We start from the raw sequence: 12,383 nt of genomic DNA, 5'->3' as shown, positions 1-12,383 counted from the left end.
CGCGGGCGGGGCGGGCTCCCCGCCGCCGAGTTCTCCGTTTCTCTTCCGCCGTCCCAGCAGCCGCGGCTCGGGCGGGCGGCCCGGCGGAACTATGCGCGCGGCGCGCGGGCGACCATGCAATGGCGGTCGGTGGTGCTGGGGCTGCTGCTGCTGAGGCTGGCGCTGCACGCGCTGCTGGCGCTGCTCCCCGCGCTGGGGCCCGGCTTCTGTCTCCGCCTCCGCCTGCCCTTCCCGTTCCCGCCGCGTTCCGCCGCTCTCGGTCCTCCCGGCTCCTCTCGGCCGCCGCCCGGCGGGGTCTCGTCGCACTGGGGGTCGCTGCGGGGCGGTGCCGGCGCTGCGGGGCGCGATGAGTACGAGAGCCGCTACAGCGCCGCGTTCCCCCCGCAGCTGCGGGCCCGGCTGCGGGACGCCGCCCGCGGGATGTTCGCCTTCGGCTACGACAGCTACATGCGGCACGCCTTCCCCAGCGACGAGCTCGACCCCCTGCACTGCTGCGGCCGCGGGCCCGACCGCGACGACCCGTGAGTGGGGCGCGGGGGGTCGGGCCGGGCTGTGGGAGCGGCCTCTTCCAGTCGGTTCCGCCTCAGAGGCGGCGTCCCCACGTTCCCGGAGCACCCCGGGGCTCTGCCCCCCCTCCCCGTGCCCGCCCTGCACGGCTCTGTCCCGCTGTCCGACCCCAACTATCGCGGCCCGGCCGTGGCCTCATCCCCACACGCACCGCCCGACTTCCCCGTACCGTCACTGTGCCCGTGTCGGTGTCCTGGCCGGCATGGCTGACGTTTGGCTTCTGTCTTACAGTTCCAATCTGAACATCAACGATGTCTTAGGAAACTACTCGCTAACGCTGATAGATGCACTGGATACCCTAGCGGTGAGCTGCCGAAATACTTTGGTTTCTTGTCCGGACAGAACACACGTTGCCCCATAGAGAGCCACTAGTTAGCAAGGAGGAAGGGCCTGGTGTCATAGATGAGAGCAGTGATGGGCTGGCTGTCAGTGCAGGGAACTAGCAAAGGCATGCAGCAGAATCTGATATTCTCACCAGCTTTCAGGTATCTCCTAACCCTTAGTCCTTTAAAGGCTTTAATCTCTTCAATAGCTGTACTTGTGCTGCCTGAAAGAGCTTTAGAGTTACTGCAGAGCCTACTTAAGCTAAACTGAATGAGAAGCTCAGGAAGGAAGCTCAGATGGTGAGCAGGAGGAGCTGGGAGGAACAAACTGAATGTTGCAAATGAATTGAAAGGTCCACTCGTGTAACTGGGATATAATGACCACGAGCAATCATGTCGCTAATTAAAATAATATCACTAATTAAAATCTAAAGGCAGGGTCTGTTAAGTCCCTGTATGGTCTTTATGGTCGTGACTTTCTGAAGGGCTGAAGTCAGGTGGATGAGAGGTTTTGAGATACACAAGGAACTCCAGATGCCCTTGACAATATGGCGCTCTGATCCGTTCTGCTCAGCTATCAGCAGTGGAAATGAGGCCAGGAAAGTGGGAGTCTGTCATTGTTTGTTTGCTGGTTAATTCTGGACCCAGGTGTGGGAAACTGAGAATCAGAACTAGCACAGAGCTTCTTTTAGAATGCTTGTGGGACTGCAGGTGTCTTTGAACTGAGGTAGCATTGTAGTTCTGAACAGCTGCTGTTAGGTAGTACTTTAGGATGGGTTTTTGCAGGGAAGAGGTAACGTGGGCTGTAGTAAAGCATTCATTTATTTGATGACCTCTTGAAGGTGATCTTGCTAGGTATTGTGCTTACCAATTTTTCATTTTCCCATCTTCTTTTCAAGCAGCAATTATGCATAATGATAATAATGATTTTTATTTATCTAAAAGGTAATGGGGAATTCCTCCGAGTTCCAGAGGGCGGTGAAGTTGGTGATTGACACAGTTTCATTTGACAAAGACTCAACAGTCCAAGTTTTCGAGGCAACCATCAGGTACGTCGCCCTAAACCAGAACAGGGTTAAAGGCTCAGTGTGCATGTGCTACAGATTGGAAATAAAATCATGGGTAAGGATTTCTGTGATAGTCTTCAGTACATAATTGTTCCTTGGCTCAGGTTTTTTTCTGAGCATACTATGAAAGTGTTGCATCTTTCCTTGTTCAGCACTATTTCAGTGTGTCAGGTGTGCTGCGATGCAGTGGTAGTTTCAGCTGTCCTTGGTTTTCAGCCTGCTACTTTTTGTTGTTGGTCTTGCAGCAGACTCAGCTCTGTGCACCACAAACATGAGTTTGCATGTTTTGATCATCCTCCATGGACCTTCTGTTTGCTTTCACTTTTGTTTTAGATGAAAAGCAGAACTCGCCGGCGTTAGAGATGGGTTTAAAATAGTGTCTGATACTGAATGGTTTAATTGTTTGAATAACTGCCTTAACCTGTTTAATTGCTGCTTAACTTCATTAGGATTTTTGGGGGTGAAATGTTAGGTTTATATAGCAAACTTAGTGTCATTTGCAGGAGTAAGAAAAAAAGAAGGTGGGGAATGTGGTCTGTGTGGTAGGTTAAAGTGTGCTCCTGGGGGAGGTGAGTTTTGCATTACAAGATCTTGAGATTTCTGCAGCTGACAAAACCAGCTTGACTTCTGGATCTTAGCACTAACGGTGCCGGAAGAAGCAGATCTCTTTCTGTAGTGTCTCTAATAGGCAGAAAGCAGTGCTGCTGTTAAATGTGCTGCTGGTGAGAGTTGAGCTGAAGAACTAGGCTCAGATTAGACTTAAAACCTGGAGCTCTTTTCCAATAGGGTTTTGGGAAGCCTGCTTTCTGCCCACATAATAATCACGGATGCCAAACAGCCATTTGGTGATATGACCATTAAGGATTATGACAATGAATTGCTGCACATGGCTCACGACCTAGCAGTGAGATTGCTCCCAGCATTTGAGAACACCAAAACTGGAATTCCATATCCTCGGGTAAGTGAGTGTGTTGGCGGAGTGTGGAGGGGATTTAGAAGCAGTATCTCTCCTGTCCTGCAGCTGAAGTTCTGTGCCCAGTTTGTGCAGCTGGGGTTGCTGGCCTGCACAAAGATGTATTGAAATGGGGTGTGTGCAAGAACTGCACTAAGCCGTGGTGAAATGGGTGCTATAAAAGTTGTTCCTCATGTTTAGCATACCTTTTCTTCAGGCTGTTTCCTTGCTCTGTGTACATTGCAGCCTGTGGGTCAATAGTTATTTTTTCCATGCTGTTTGGCTAGGACGTGCCCTGCCCTGTGCTTTCCACAGTAACAAACAGTGCTGTCAGTGAGAAGGTTGACAAGAAATACGATAAAGGCAAATAGTCTGGGAGAATACCTGTGCTGAAGGTGAATTTTCGGGTATTTGCCAGGCTGGATGTGGCTCTGGGCAGCCTGGTCTGCTGGTTGGTGACCCTGCACTTAGCAGGGCTTTGAAACCAGATGATCATTGTGGTCCTTTTCAACTCAGGCCATTCTGTGATTCTATGAATTCTTTGGCCAAGCAGCAATATGCTGCTGCTGGCGCACTGCAAAAATCAATCTAGAAAGGCCTTATAGTAAGTGCAAGGTTGCAGGTCAGAGCATGGCTTTGTGAGGTGCAGTCTGCCTTGTTGCTGTTAGCACTCTTTCTGCTTTACAGGTCAACCTGAAGAAAGGGGTTCCTCCAAACAGCAATAATGAAACCTGCACTGCAGGAGCTGGTTCCTTGTTGGTGGAGTTTGGTATTCTGAGCAGGCTGCTTGGTGATTCCACGTTTGAATGGGTGGCCAGGAGAGCTGTCAAAGCACTCTGGAGTCTCAGGAGTAACAACACTGGACTGCTAGGTAATATCTGAGGTGACACTGTATTGCCTGGCTGTATGTTTTAGGCTGCCTCAGTCTCCTGTATTAGAGTGCTGTTACTCCATAGATTTCATTCATGTGTTAAAGACTTTGTTGATCTGTTACCTCTGTAGCTGTTAAGTCGTGCTCTCCTTGTGCTTTCCATTGGCCTAATAGCACTTTAGAGTTTCATTAGAAAAATGGATCATGAGAGTTCTTAGGGCATGGGTTTGCAAAGACTAGAGTTTCATTAATCTGGGAAATGAACCGGGAGGTCTTCATTTCTCTTCCTCTTAATATGGTTGAGGTTGGCAGGTAACTAAAAGTACTTAAAACGAGAGCAGGTGTATTCCAGCTCCCAGGATGAAGGCACTGTAACACATTGAATATAATCTGTTTACTCCTCTTAAGGTTTTTTTTGGAAGTGTTCTATTCTGAAGTTCCTGTTTCTGATTGTTTTTTCTCTGATGCACTTAAGATTGTTAAGACTAAAACTTCTGTCTGTTCTATCAGGAAATGTTGTGAATATTCAAACTGGCCATTGGGTTGGAAAGCAGAGTGGCTTGGGAGCAGGATCAGATTCATTTTATGAATACCTCCTGAAGTCCTACATCCTCTTTGGAGAGAAGGAAGACTTAGAGATGTTCATTGATGCTTATCAGAACATTCAGAACCACTTACGAAGGGGGTATGTTACTTTATATGTGTATCGTTTCTCTAAACACTAAAGATTCTAGTAAGATATGATGGCTTATATAATGTTTGGTCACTCTCTACAGAATTTTTTCTCTTCTTCAAAGAAGAAAACCTTATTTTTGTGGTAGTCACTGTGGAAAGAAAGCTATGATCTGTATGGTGTTATTGGTGCAAAGAAGCTGAGCTCATTACTATCCAAATCATTAAAGCCTAGGCTGAGAGAAGGCTGTAGAACTGTGAAGGGAGTGTATTAAATTAGCTAGTATAGTACTTATGCCTGATCTTACCTTGTGTGACTTCTTGGTAGGGAGTCTGCTGACAAAGCTAAAGAATATGATGCACACAAATACATTTTTTTAGAGCTGGATGGACTTGTTTGTGCTTTTCAAAATGTCTTTGAGCCTAGCAGTGACCAACTGCAGCTTGTTCTCTTTACTATTGGCAGTGCTGAAAATTAAACGTGCATTGTGTTCTCATAAAACAGTGAAGGTTGTTCTTATTGTTACTTGGCAGTCGAGAAGCTTGCAATGAAGGTGAAGGTGACCCGCCTTTGTATGTTAATGTAAACATGTTCACTGGACAGCTGATGAACACGTGGATTGACTCTTTGCAAGCCTTTTTTCCTGGACTACAGGTAAAGCAAGCTATTTCTTTTAAAGGCTGAGAGATGCAGTGGGCAGGTTCTCAGAGAGACTCACTCTAATCCCAGCCTGTCAGTGAGGCTGAGCGTCCACTGAGATGAGCTTTAACCTGTGGCTTTGAACTGGCTGTTCTGGTAAGAGTGAGCTCTAGGACAGTTCAGCCTCTGTGCTTCAGTTCAGCATTACAGTGTTGGAAGGCTAAGGCCTGCTTTATGTAAGCTTTGAGATGCTTTGTAACTTACTCATGTAACCTCAGTGTTAGTATGCTGTGTGTGAGGGCAGTGTTTCACTATATGACGTGTTCTTATACACAGAGAGCAGTTTGCTGGCCTTCAGTATTAAGCATGCATGCTTATGGCTGTTGTCATGTCTAGGTGTTGATAGGAGACGTAGAAGATGCTATTTGTCTCCATGCTTTTTATTATGCCATATGGAAACGGTATGGAGCTCTCCCAGAAAGATACAACTGGCAATTGCAAGCACCAGATGTTCCCTTTTATCCACTGAGGCCAGAGTTAGTGGAATCCACGTATCTTCTTTACCAGGTACTTCGTTATTCCTAACTTACAGCTCGTGTTTTGGCAAAGATGGCTTTCTTCAGTCTCTTTCTCCCCGCTGCAGTCCCTGCTGTGTACTTAGCCATAGAACTTAGTGGTTCTGTATCTGCACTTCTTACACAGAGGTCTCTGTTTCAGTGGTTGATTGTTATGTTATGTCGTTGCTATGTTGTTTGCTTTGAAAACAGCCTCTTTTATACATAAAGCAAAAGCAAGACTAAACACCCTGTTGAAGAATAGCTGGCAGACTTTTACACAGAAGAGACCTTGTGACTTCTTAATAGAAATCACTGAAGTAAATGTAATTGCTTTCTCTGCTGTGTTGTCCAGGCACGGTCTCTGGCAGCAGATGCAGTAAACTGGAATGGCTTTCTGGCTGTAGGAAAGCTATCAGAGCTTGATGTTATGACAGGTTTTACTGCGTTGTTGCACAGAGTAATCTAAGTCACGTTCCTATAAAGATAAATATACTGTAACACGTGAGAGTCTGATACTGCTGTGCCTCTAACTGTTACTTCTACAAGGTTTCAGAAATTCTGACTCTGCCCGTTGTCTTTCTTCCTTTTTTAGGCCACAAAGAACCCGTTTTACCTCCATGTGGGAATGGATATTCTGCAGAGTTTGGAAAAATACACAAAAGCAAAGTCAGTCTTCAGTGTTCTTTGCTTTCTCTCACTGCTATATACTTATCTATTTTATGTAAATACTCTCTAGAATCCAATCTGCTAAGTGTAGGTAAACCAGAAAGACCAATCCTCCATGAAAACCACAAGTGATTAGTTATATATTGAACAGTTATATTTCTCATTTGAAAATGAAGTTTCTTGTCCCAGTAACAAATTTATGCCTTCCTAATTTTACAGCTACTCTTTAAATGTGTTATTGATGATCAATTGGCAAAAACTGGTAAAGTTATTATTTTCCTATGGCTCCTGCAATAGTAATTGTCACCTCATTGGCCTGTGCTGTTTAACTAACTGGAAGCATGGCCTGTAAGCGAGGCTGCTGCACATCAGCTTTCTTATCCAGTCAGCAGCTGGGAATCCTGCTTATCTGTTATGCACATCTGAACCTCTTGACGGAGTCAAAGGCAGGATGGCGGATCTTTGTTTTGCTGTGGGCGTTTGCTTTGCTTTCATAGACAAGTCTGCACTACCTGTAATGTCTTATAAAATGGTGACGTTCTGAAGTTAAGTGGGATTTGGATGAAAAGTAGTAGGTAACTCAGGAGCAAACCTTTTCTTGAGAGCAGGCTTCCAGAGCTGTGTCTCATTGTACTCACTGTGGGGAAATGACCTGTTTATGCAGGGTGATTGGAGAGCACCTTGCTTCTTTGGAGTCTGCACAGTGGAACAGTCAACCACAGCGCATGTGGTTGCAGTCTCATCAGGATACCTGAATCATCAGTGCTTCCTGATAAGAGACTTGTGTCATTTTAACCCAACCCCTACTGCACTGGTATGGTCTGAAGTTGAACAGTATTTAGAGAGTCCTTCTAAGCTCAAATGAAACTTAAATCTTTCAGGTGTGGCTATGCTACGTTACACCATGTGGTGGAGAAAACAAAAGAGGATCGAATGGAGAGCTTTTTTCTCAGTGAAACATGTAAATATTTGTACCTGGTATGTATGTAATAATTTCACAGTTACTCTCTTGCGAGTTTTGTGCACAAACACAACAAGAAGGCTGAAATTGTGCAGGGCTCTGGGGAACAGGAGGTATTTAAGTGGCACTGTGTGCTCCTTTCTTTGACCCCACTCTAATCCTGGAGGTTTGGGCAGCTGCCTGGGCTTGGTATGCTGAAATAAAAGAGCTGGCAGCTCTTTCAGGGTTGGAAGCTGCAAGGAAAAAGGAGAAAGACTGAAGGTGGCTGCGGCTCAGCTGAGTTGCTGCTTGTAGCCTTTTTAGATGAATAGCAGCAGCCCTCCAGTTACTCTCTATCAGGCTTTGGCAGTCATAGGAGAAAATATTTGAGCCAACATGGCTTAAGCTACTGTTCTCAATGTCCTTTACTATAAAAAATGTGCAACTGAATAATAACAGTGGGATGCCAGCTTAGAAACGTCTGCATAGAAAGACACGCAGCATAGAAAAATAAGGGTGATTGAAGTTGTATGAGAAGTTTTGCTCTCTTAACTGCTAAAATATCAAAACTGTTTCTTCCCGTTTGCTCTGACAGCAGTTAGCCACTAAAAAGCAGCTTTTAGTGTGGTGCTTCAGAGTGTGTGAACTGACGCATGTGACTGTGCTTTTTAGCTTCTTAATGGGGGAACTTGAAAAATGTGCATGCTTAATTCAGCTCCGTCTCTCTCTCCTGTAGTTGTTTGATGAAGACAATCCAGTGCATAAGTCTGGAAATAAATATATGTTTACTACTGAGGGACATATTGTGTCTGTGGATGAACGTTTTCGGAACTCGCTGTGGCAAGATATCCTCCCTGGGGAAGAGGGCAGCACAGAAAAAGTCAAGACTAATGAATTAAAGGCCGTCAACTTCAGTTCTAATGTAAGCAATGCACTGACTGTCCCTGGTGTGTTACTGTGTGTTGGACTGGGTTAGGCAGAGGAAGAATAGCTTGCAGGTGGTACTTCAGGGTTCTGCTTTGTTTCCTATGTAAGTGTTAAATAGCCAAGCAGCGCCTTTGTTAAAACAGCCCTTTGAGCATTGAAATGGGCAGGTTAGGTAAGGTGAGAGGGTCTGTGTTGAAGGTGAATCCTGTCCTCTTTTAAGTATTTTGCAGTAAGGAGTTTCTTCTTTGTTCATTTCATTTCCAGTTATTTTTCTCTTCCATTTTATCTTGTCCTGAAAGTTCTCCTTTGTTCCTGTGAGGGGAGAGAGAAGAGCAGAGGGTGGCATAAATGAAGGTGATTTCTCTTGAACAGGAATTGACTGAGTGCTGAAGTATGGGTCCATTGCCTGTCAGCAACCAAAACAGTTATGTTTTTAATACATGTTTTTAAGTCTCTGCTGGTAGCTTCTAGCCGTGGCTCCTTCGTCCTTCCTTCCCCAGCCCTGTAGAAGAGGAGCATTTCATCTTAAAAAGACATTCACAGTTGTCATAGTGAAGGAAGTATTGATCGAATAACAAGCTGTAATAGTTTGGCTTGTATTTGGAAACTTGCAGCTTGCTCTGAAGAAATGCTTGCTGCTTGCTGATGATTGTGCTGCACGTTTGTAAAGGGAGAGAAAGCACTGAAAGTGCTGCTGGTTACAATGCTCTGTACTGGGAAGAAGGCTGTGGTCATCAATGCTGAAATGACTGCGGTATTAAAAGAAGATACGGGATTGATTGTCTGCAGGTTTCCTTAATTCTCATTATTCTCATTTTGTTAACAGTGTAACAGAGTTCCAGATGAGAGGAGATACTTGCTGCCATTGAAGAGCAACTACATGAGACAGATTGATCAGATGGTGGGCTTAATCTGAATGGTTCTTCAAAGTAACTTCTGTCACGTGCCAGGAAGAGCGTGGGGTTTGGCTCTGGATATTCCTCTTCAGCTGCACAGCTGTGTGTGCTGAGTCACGTGGGTGTCCCCATGCTTGTTAGTTTTCAATTATGGATGCGAAGGGAGATTTAATTCCCTTACGAGTTCAGTCTTTTGAACTATGGGAACTCCATGTGCCTCCCAAATAGAGATTTCTTGTTTTAAGACTTCTTAAGAAAAATGTTCAAAATGAAGGTTGGATATACTTAAAGGAAAAAAAAAATTGGCCTGTGCCACTTAGCTACCTCTCTGTAGCTGCATCCCAGATTTCCCTTTGGAAAAGGGTTAGGTATTTAATTTGAAATGATCTTGGGATTGGGGAAGGAATGGGAAAGTGCAATTTCTTACACCAAGCTTAATTATTGGGTTATTCAGATCAGCAATACACAATCTGAAGTGCTTCTCAGGTAGGGACCCGCTGGTGGTGGGTTTTGGCTAAAACAAAAATGCTCTGTGAAGAACTGTGTCTTGATAAGATAGCTCTTGATCACATAAGAAGCTGTCAGTGTAGTCATGAGATCCCTCATGTGCACGGTTGAATATTGCCGTGCAGTCACAAGGGCTGTAGCTACAGAAACCAGTAATAACACAAATTTGGTGCCTTCTTTTGTAAGGGAGGGTGGGGTAGGGTGGGGAGGACGAGGGGTCAAACTTCAAAGCCACTCAGCTGTGGAAGCAGCTAATGTCCAGGGTCACAGTGCCTGCCCTGTGCCTGGTGCCTCGTCCAGAGAGATGCTGCTGAGAACTGCTCTAACAGTCCGTGCAGAACAAACTCCTTCACATTCCTTACAGCATTAATGTTAGTGCCTTACGTTTTCCTCAATACCAGGACAAACTGAGCTTACCTGGGAGGAGGGATGGAGTATTTCTGAGTTTGAATATGCAGTTGGTCCCAAAGTAATTTAAAGAGTAACTCAAATGTCAGACAACTTCAAAAGGAAAAGAAATAACTTTTCTAACAGCACAGCTGCTGTGCCCATCCCAAAGAATACTTCTGGGCTTGTTTTCTGTCAGTGTTATCGGTAACGGGGCCATCTCTGCATCATTGTAGGGCGGGAGTCAGTGAGAGGTGTGAGCTCATCCTTCTGTCATGAGGCAGTTTGATATGTGCCATCATAACTGTGCCTGCAGGAGCTGTCGGTGCTGTGCACAGTGCTGGAGTGTACTGCAGGCTGTGCCTTTTGATTCCAGTGAGAAAACTGCTGGTGCTTCACCCCGCCATCTTCAATTGCAGCTCAGGTATATTTGAGGAATAGCAATATATGAACTTTTAGGAGGAGGGTAGTTGAATTCAGGCTGTGCTGTTGTGAGGGCTGAGAACAAACCAAGGCCAAACAACTTAGTCCTTGTTTTTTCCAATGGCTCCTTGTTGCTTATATGCTTTTTACTTGCTGCTGCTGACTGCAGTTGAAGCAATTGAAGGTTACAATTTGGGTTCATTGTTTTTAAATTAAGGCTTAAAATAAGGACAAACTTGATCTGCTGTATTTTCACCTTTTAATGTTAACATCTGTTCTCGTAAGCCATATATTACAACTCAAAACATTTCTAATAAATATGAAGTTAGTGCTTAAGAGGTTATTGCTTGAATCTTTTAGTGTGCAGATGTATCTCAGGGACCTCATTGTAGAATCTTTTATTCCATGACAGCTGGATCTCATATTCAGGCAAAAAAATACATATTCCTGTCTTCCTGGTTTTAATGAATGTGTTTTAATAGGAGATTTTGGAGGTAGAGGGAAATATGTTAAGATTTCCCAAACTTTGCAGTAGAATCAGTTGCCTTTGCTATCTTTGGCAGCTGGCAGTTCCGACTCCTTCAGAACTGACTTTGCAAACCTATTGCTGGAATGTCTGTTCAGTTGCCTCAATCAAAGCAGAACACACATTCAGTGTGTTCATATCCAGACGTATTGGGAATGGTTCTCCTTAACCAGTGAGCATTGGCTGGGCGTGTTGGCGCACTGCAGTTTGTGAACATCTACAGAAGGGTGGGAGGATGCATGGAGGGAGTGTGTTCTGCCTTCTGCAGGAGGGAGACAGCAGAAATGCCTGCGGTTTCTGAAATGCTGCAGGGTCAGACCTTGCTGTGCTCAGTAATGTGGTGTTCTGGAACATTCCATTTCAAATCAGTGTAGTGGATGCCAACACTGACATTTCCCTGGGTGCGTTGTGGATGTTTCTGGTGGTGGTTTTTCCCCACCTGGCACTGGAGCTCTCTGAATGTTTATTATGCATTGTGCAGTTGCCTCTGTATTGTGCCTTCTGAAAAGCCTCGTAAGGGTTCCAGCTGAGTGTGTGCACTGCAGTCTGCTCCAGTGTTTTCCCCAGGGAAGCACAGGGCTGAAATGAAGTTGCACAATCTCCTACCACCTTGCTTTTCACTTCTTGCATGTGCCAAGAGCAGTGAGAAGCAATATGCAGTGGGAGCAGAGCGAGCAGGCCTTGCAGTCTTTCAGCCCATAATGACCTAGGTCATTAGTTGCAATGCCAGCTCGTGGATGGGCAGCTTCTCATTGAAACTGTGCTGGAATTTGTGTTGCCAAGGTGAGCTAATGGCTGTCATCCCACAGGAGCATTCCTGCCTCCTGGGAGGCTGGTTCTGGTACATGGTGGAAGGTTTGTGTTCTTCAAGGTGCCAACTTTTCTCTCTTGGAATAAGAAAACAAGTGTTCTGAGATACTTTCCTCTGTAATGGCAGGGCACATGCTGTGCACTAACATGGATTGGTTTGTGAAAATCAGAGGTCAATGAAATTGGTAACACTGCTGGAATAACTTGCTGAAACAGGTTTTGTATTTCTTGGTATCATGTGCAATATCAATGTTTCCTAATTAAAGATACAGTGTATGCTTAATTGTTGTTTTTCAACAGAGTATTTAATTGGGGATGGGGAACCTTTAACGGGACCAAACGCGCTATTGTGAAATGTCCAAAGTTTTTAAAGCTGAGCTTCGATTTTAAAGTTTTGCATTAAAAATGATGTATTTGACCACTTCTAGCTGTGTTTTTCTGTAGCTGCTGTGAATTCATCGTCAAGTTTACATATCATCTCCCAAAGGCAGAGAAAGACAGAGTGTGTGCACCTCATCTTTGCTGTTCACCTGACAGGAGGTGAAGGTGGGCTGGGAGAAGCAGTGAGTAAAGGGAAGCACCCATGGGGGCTGTTCAGGCGGGTCTGGGGCTGTTCAAGCAGGTCTGGGGCTCTTCCTGAAGTTCTCTGTGG

At 45.2% G+C, this 12,383-nt stretch overlaps 1 protein-coding gene across 1 annotated transcript; it reads left to right on the top strand.

Annotated features, from left to right (window-relative positions):
- On the top strand, positions 1–12,149 carry EDEM1 (ER degradation enhancing alpha-mannosidase like protein 1). Its single transcript, XM_015875343.3, has 12 exons — positions 1–521; positions 799–871; positions 1,836–1,939; positions 2,744–2,915; positions 3,597–3,780; positions 4,291–4,465; positions 4,987–5,107; positions 5,489–5,659; positions 6,242–6,315; positions 7,197–7,293; positions 7,992–8,177; positions 9,009–12,149. Exons 1-12 carry the CDS (start codon positions 115–117, stop codon positions 9,096–9,098), a joined length of 1,854 nt encoding a protein of 617 aa, XP_015730829.2. The 5' UTR covers positions 1–114; the 3' UTR covers positions 9,099–12,149.
- Positions 12,150–12,383: the final 234 nt, after the last annotated feature.

Source organism: Coturnix japonica, chromosome 15 (assembly GCF_054131305.1).
Source record: "Coturnix japonica strain WE chromosome 15, WE-NBRP24, whole genome shotgun sequence".
Lineage (NCBI taxonomy): Eukaryota > Metazoa > Chordata > Aves > Galliformes > Phasianidae > Coturnix > Coturnix japonica.
The sequence above is the reverse complement of the archived record's forward strand: the minus strand, read 5'-3'. Positions and strand labels throughout refer to the sequence as shown.

What these genes read in the sequence shown, in the direction of transcription:
- EDEM1 (XM_015875343.3), top strand. Translation starts at nt 115, where the DNA reads ATGCAATGGCGGTCGGTGGTGCTGGGGCTGCTGCTGCTGAGGCTGGCG. An exon ending in CTGGAATTCCATATCCTCGG is followed by an intron (nt 2,916 to 3,596) that starts GTAAGTGAGTGT and finishes TCTGCTTTACAG; the next exon opens with GTCAACCTGAAGAAAGGGGT. An exon ending in CAGAACCACTTACGAAGGGG is followed by an intron (nt 4,466 to 4,986) that starts GTATGTTACTTT and finishes GTTACTTGGCAG; the next exon opens with TCGAGAAGCTTGCAATGAAG.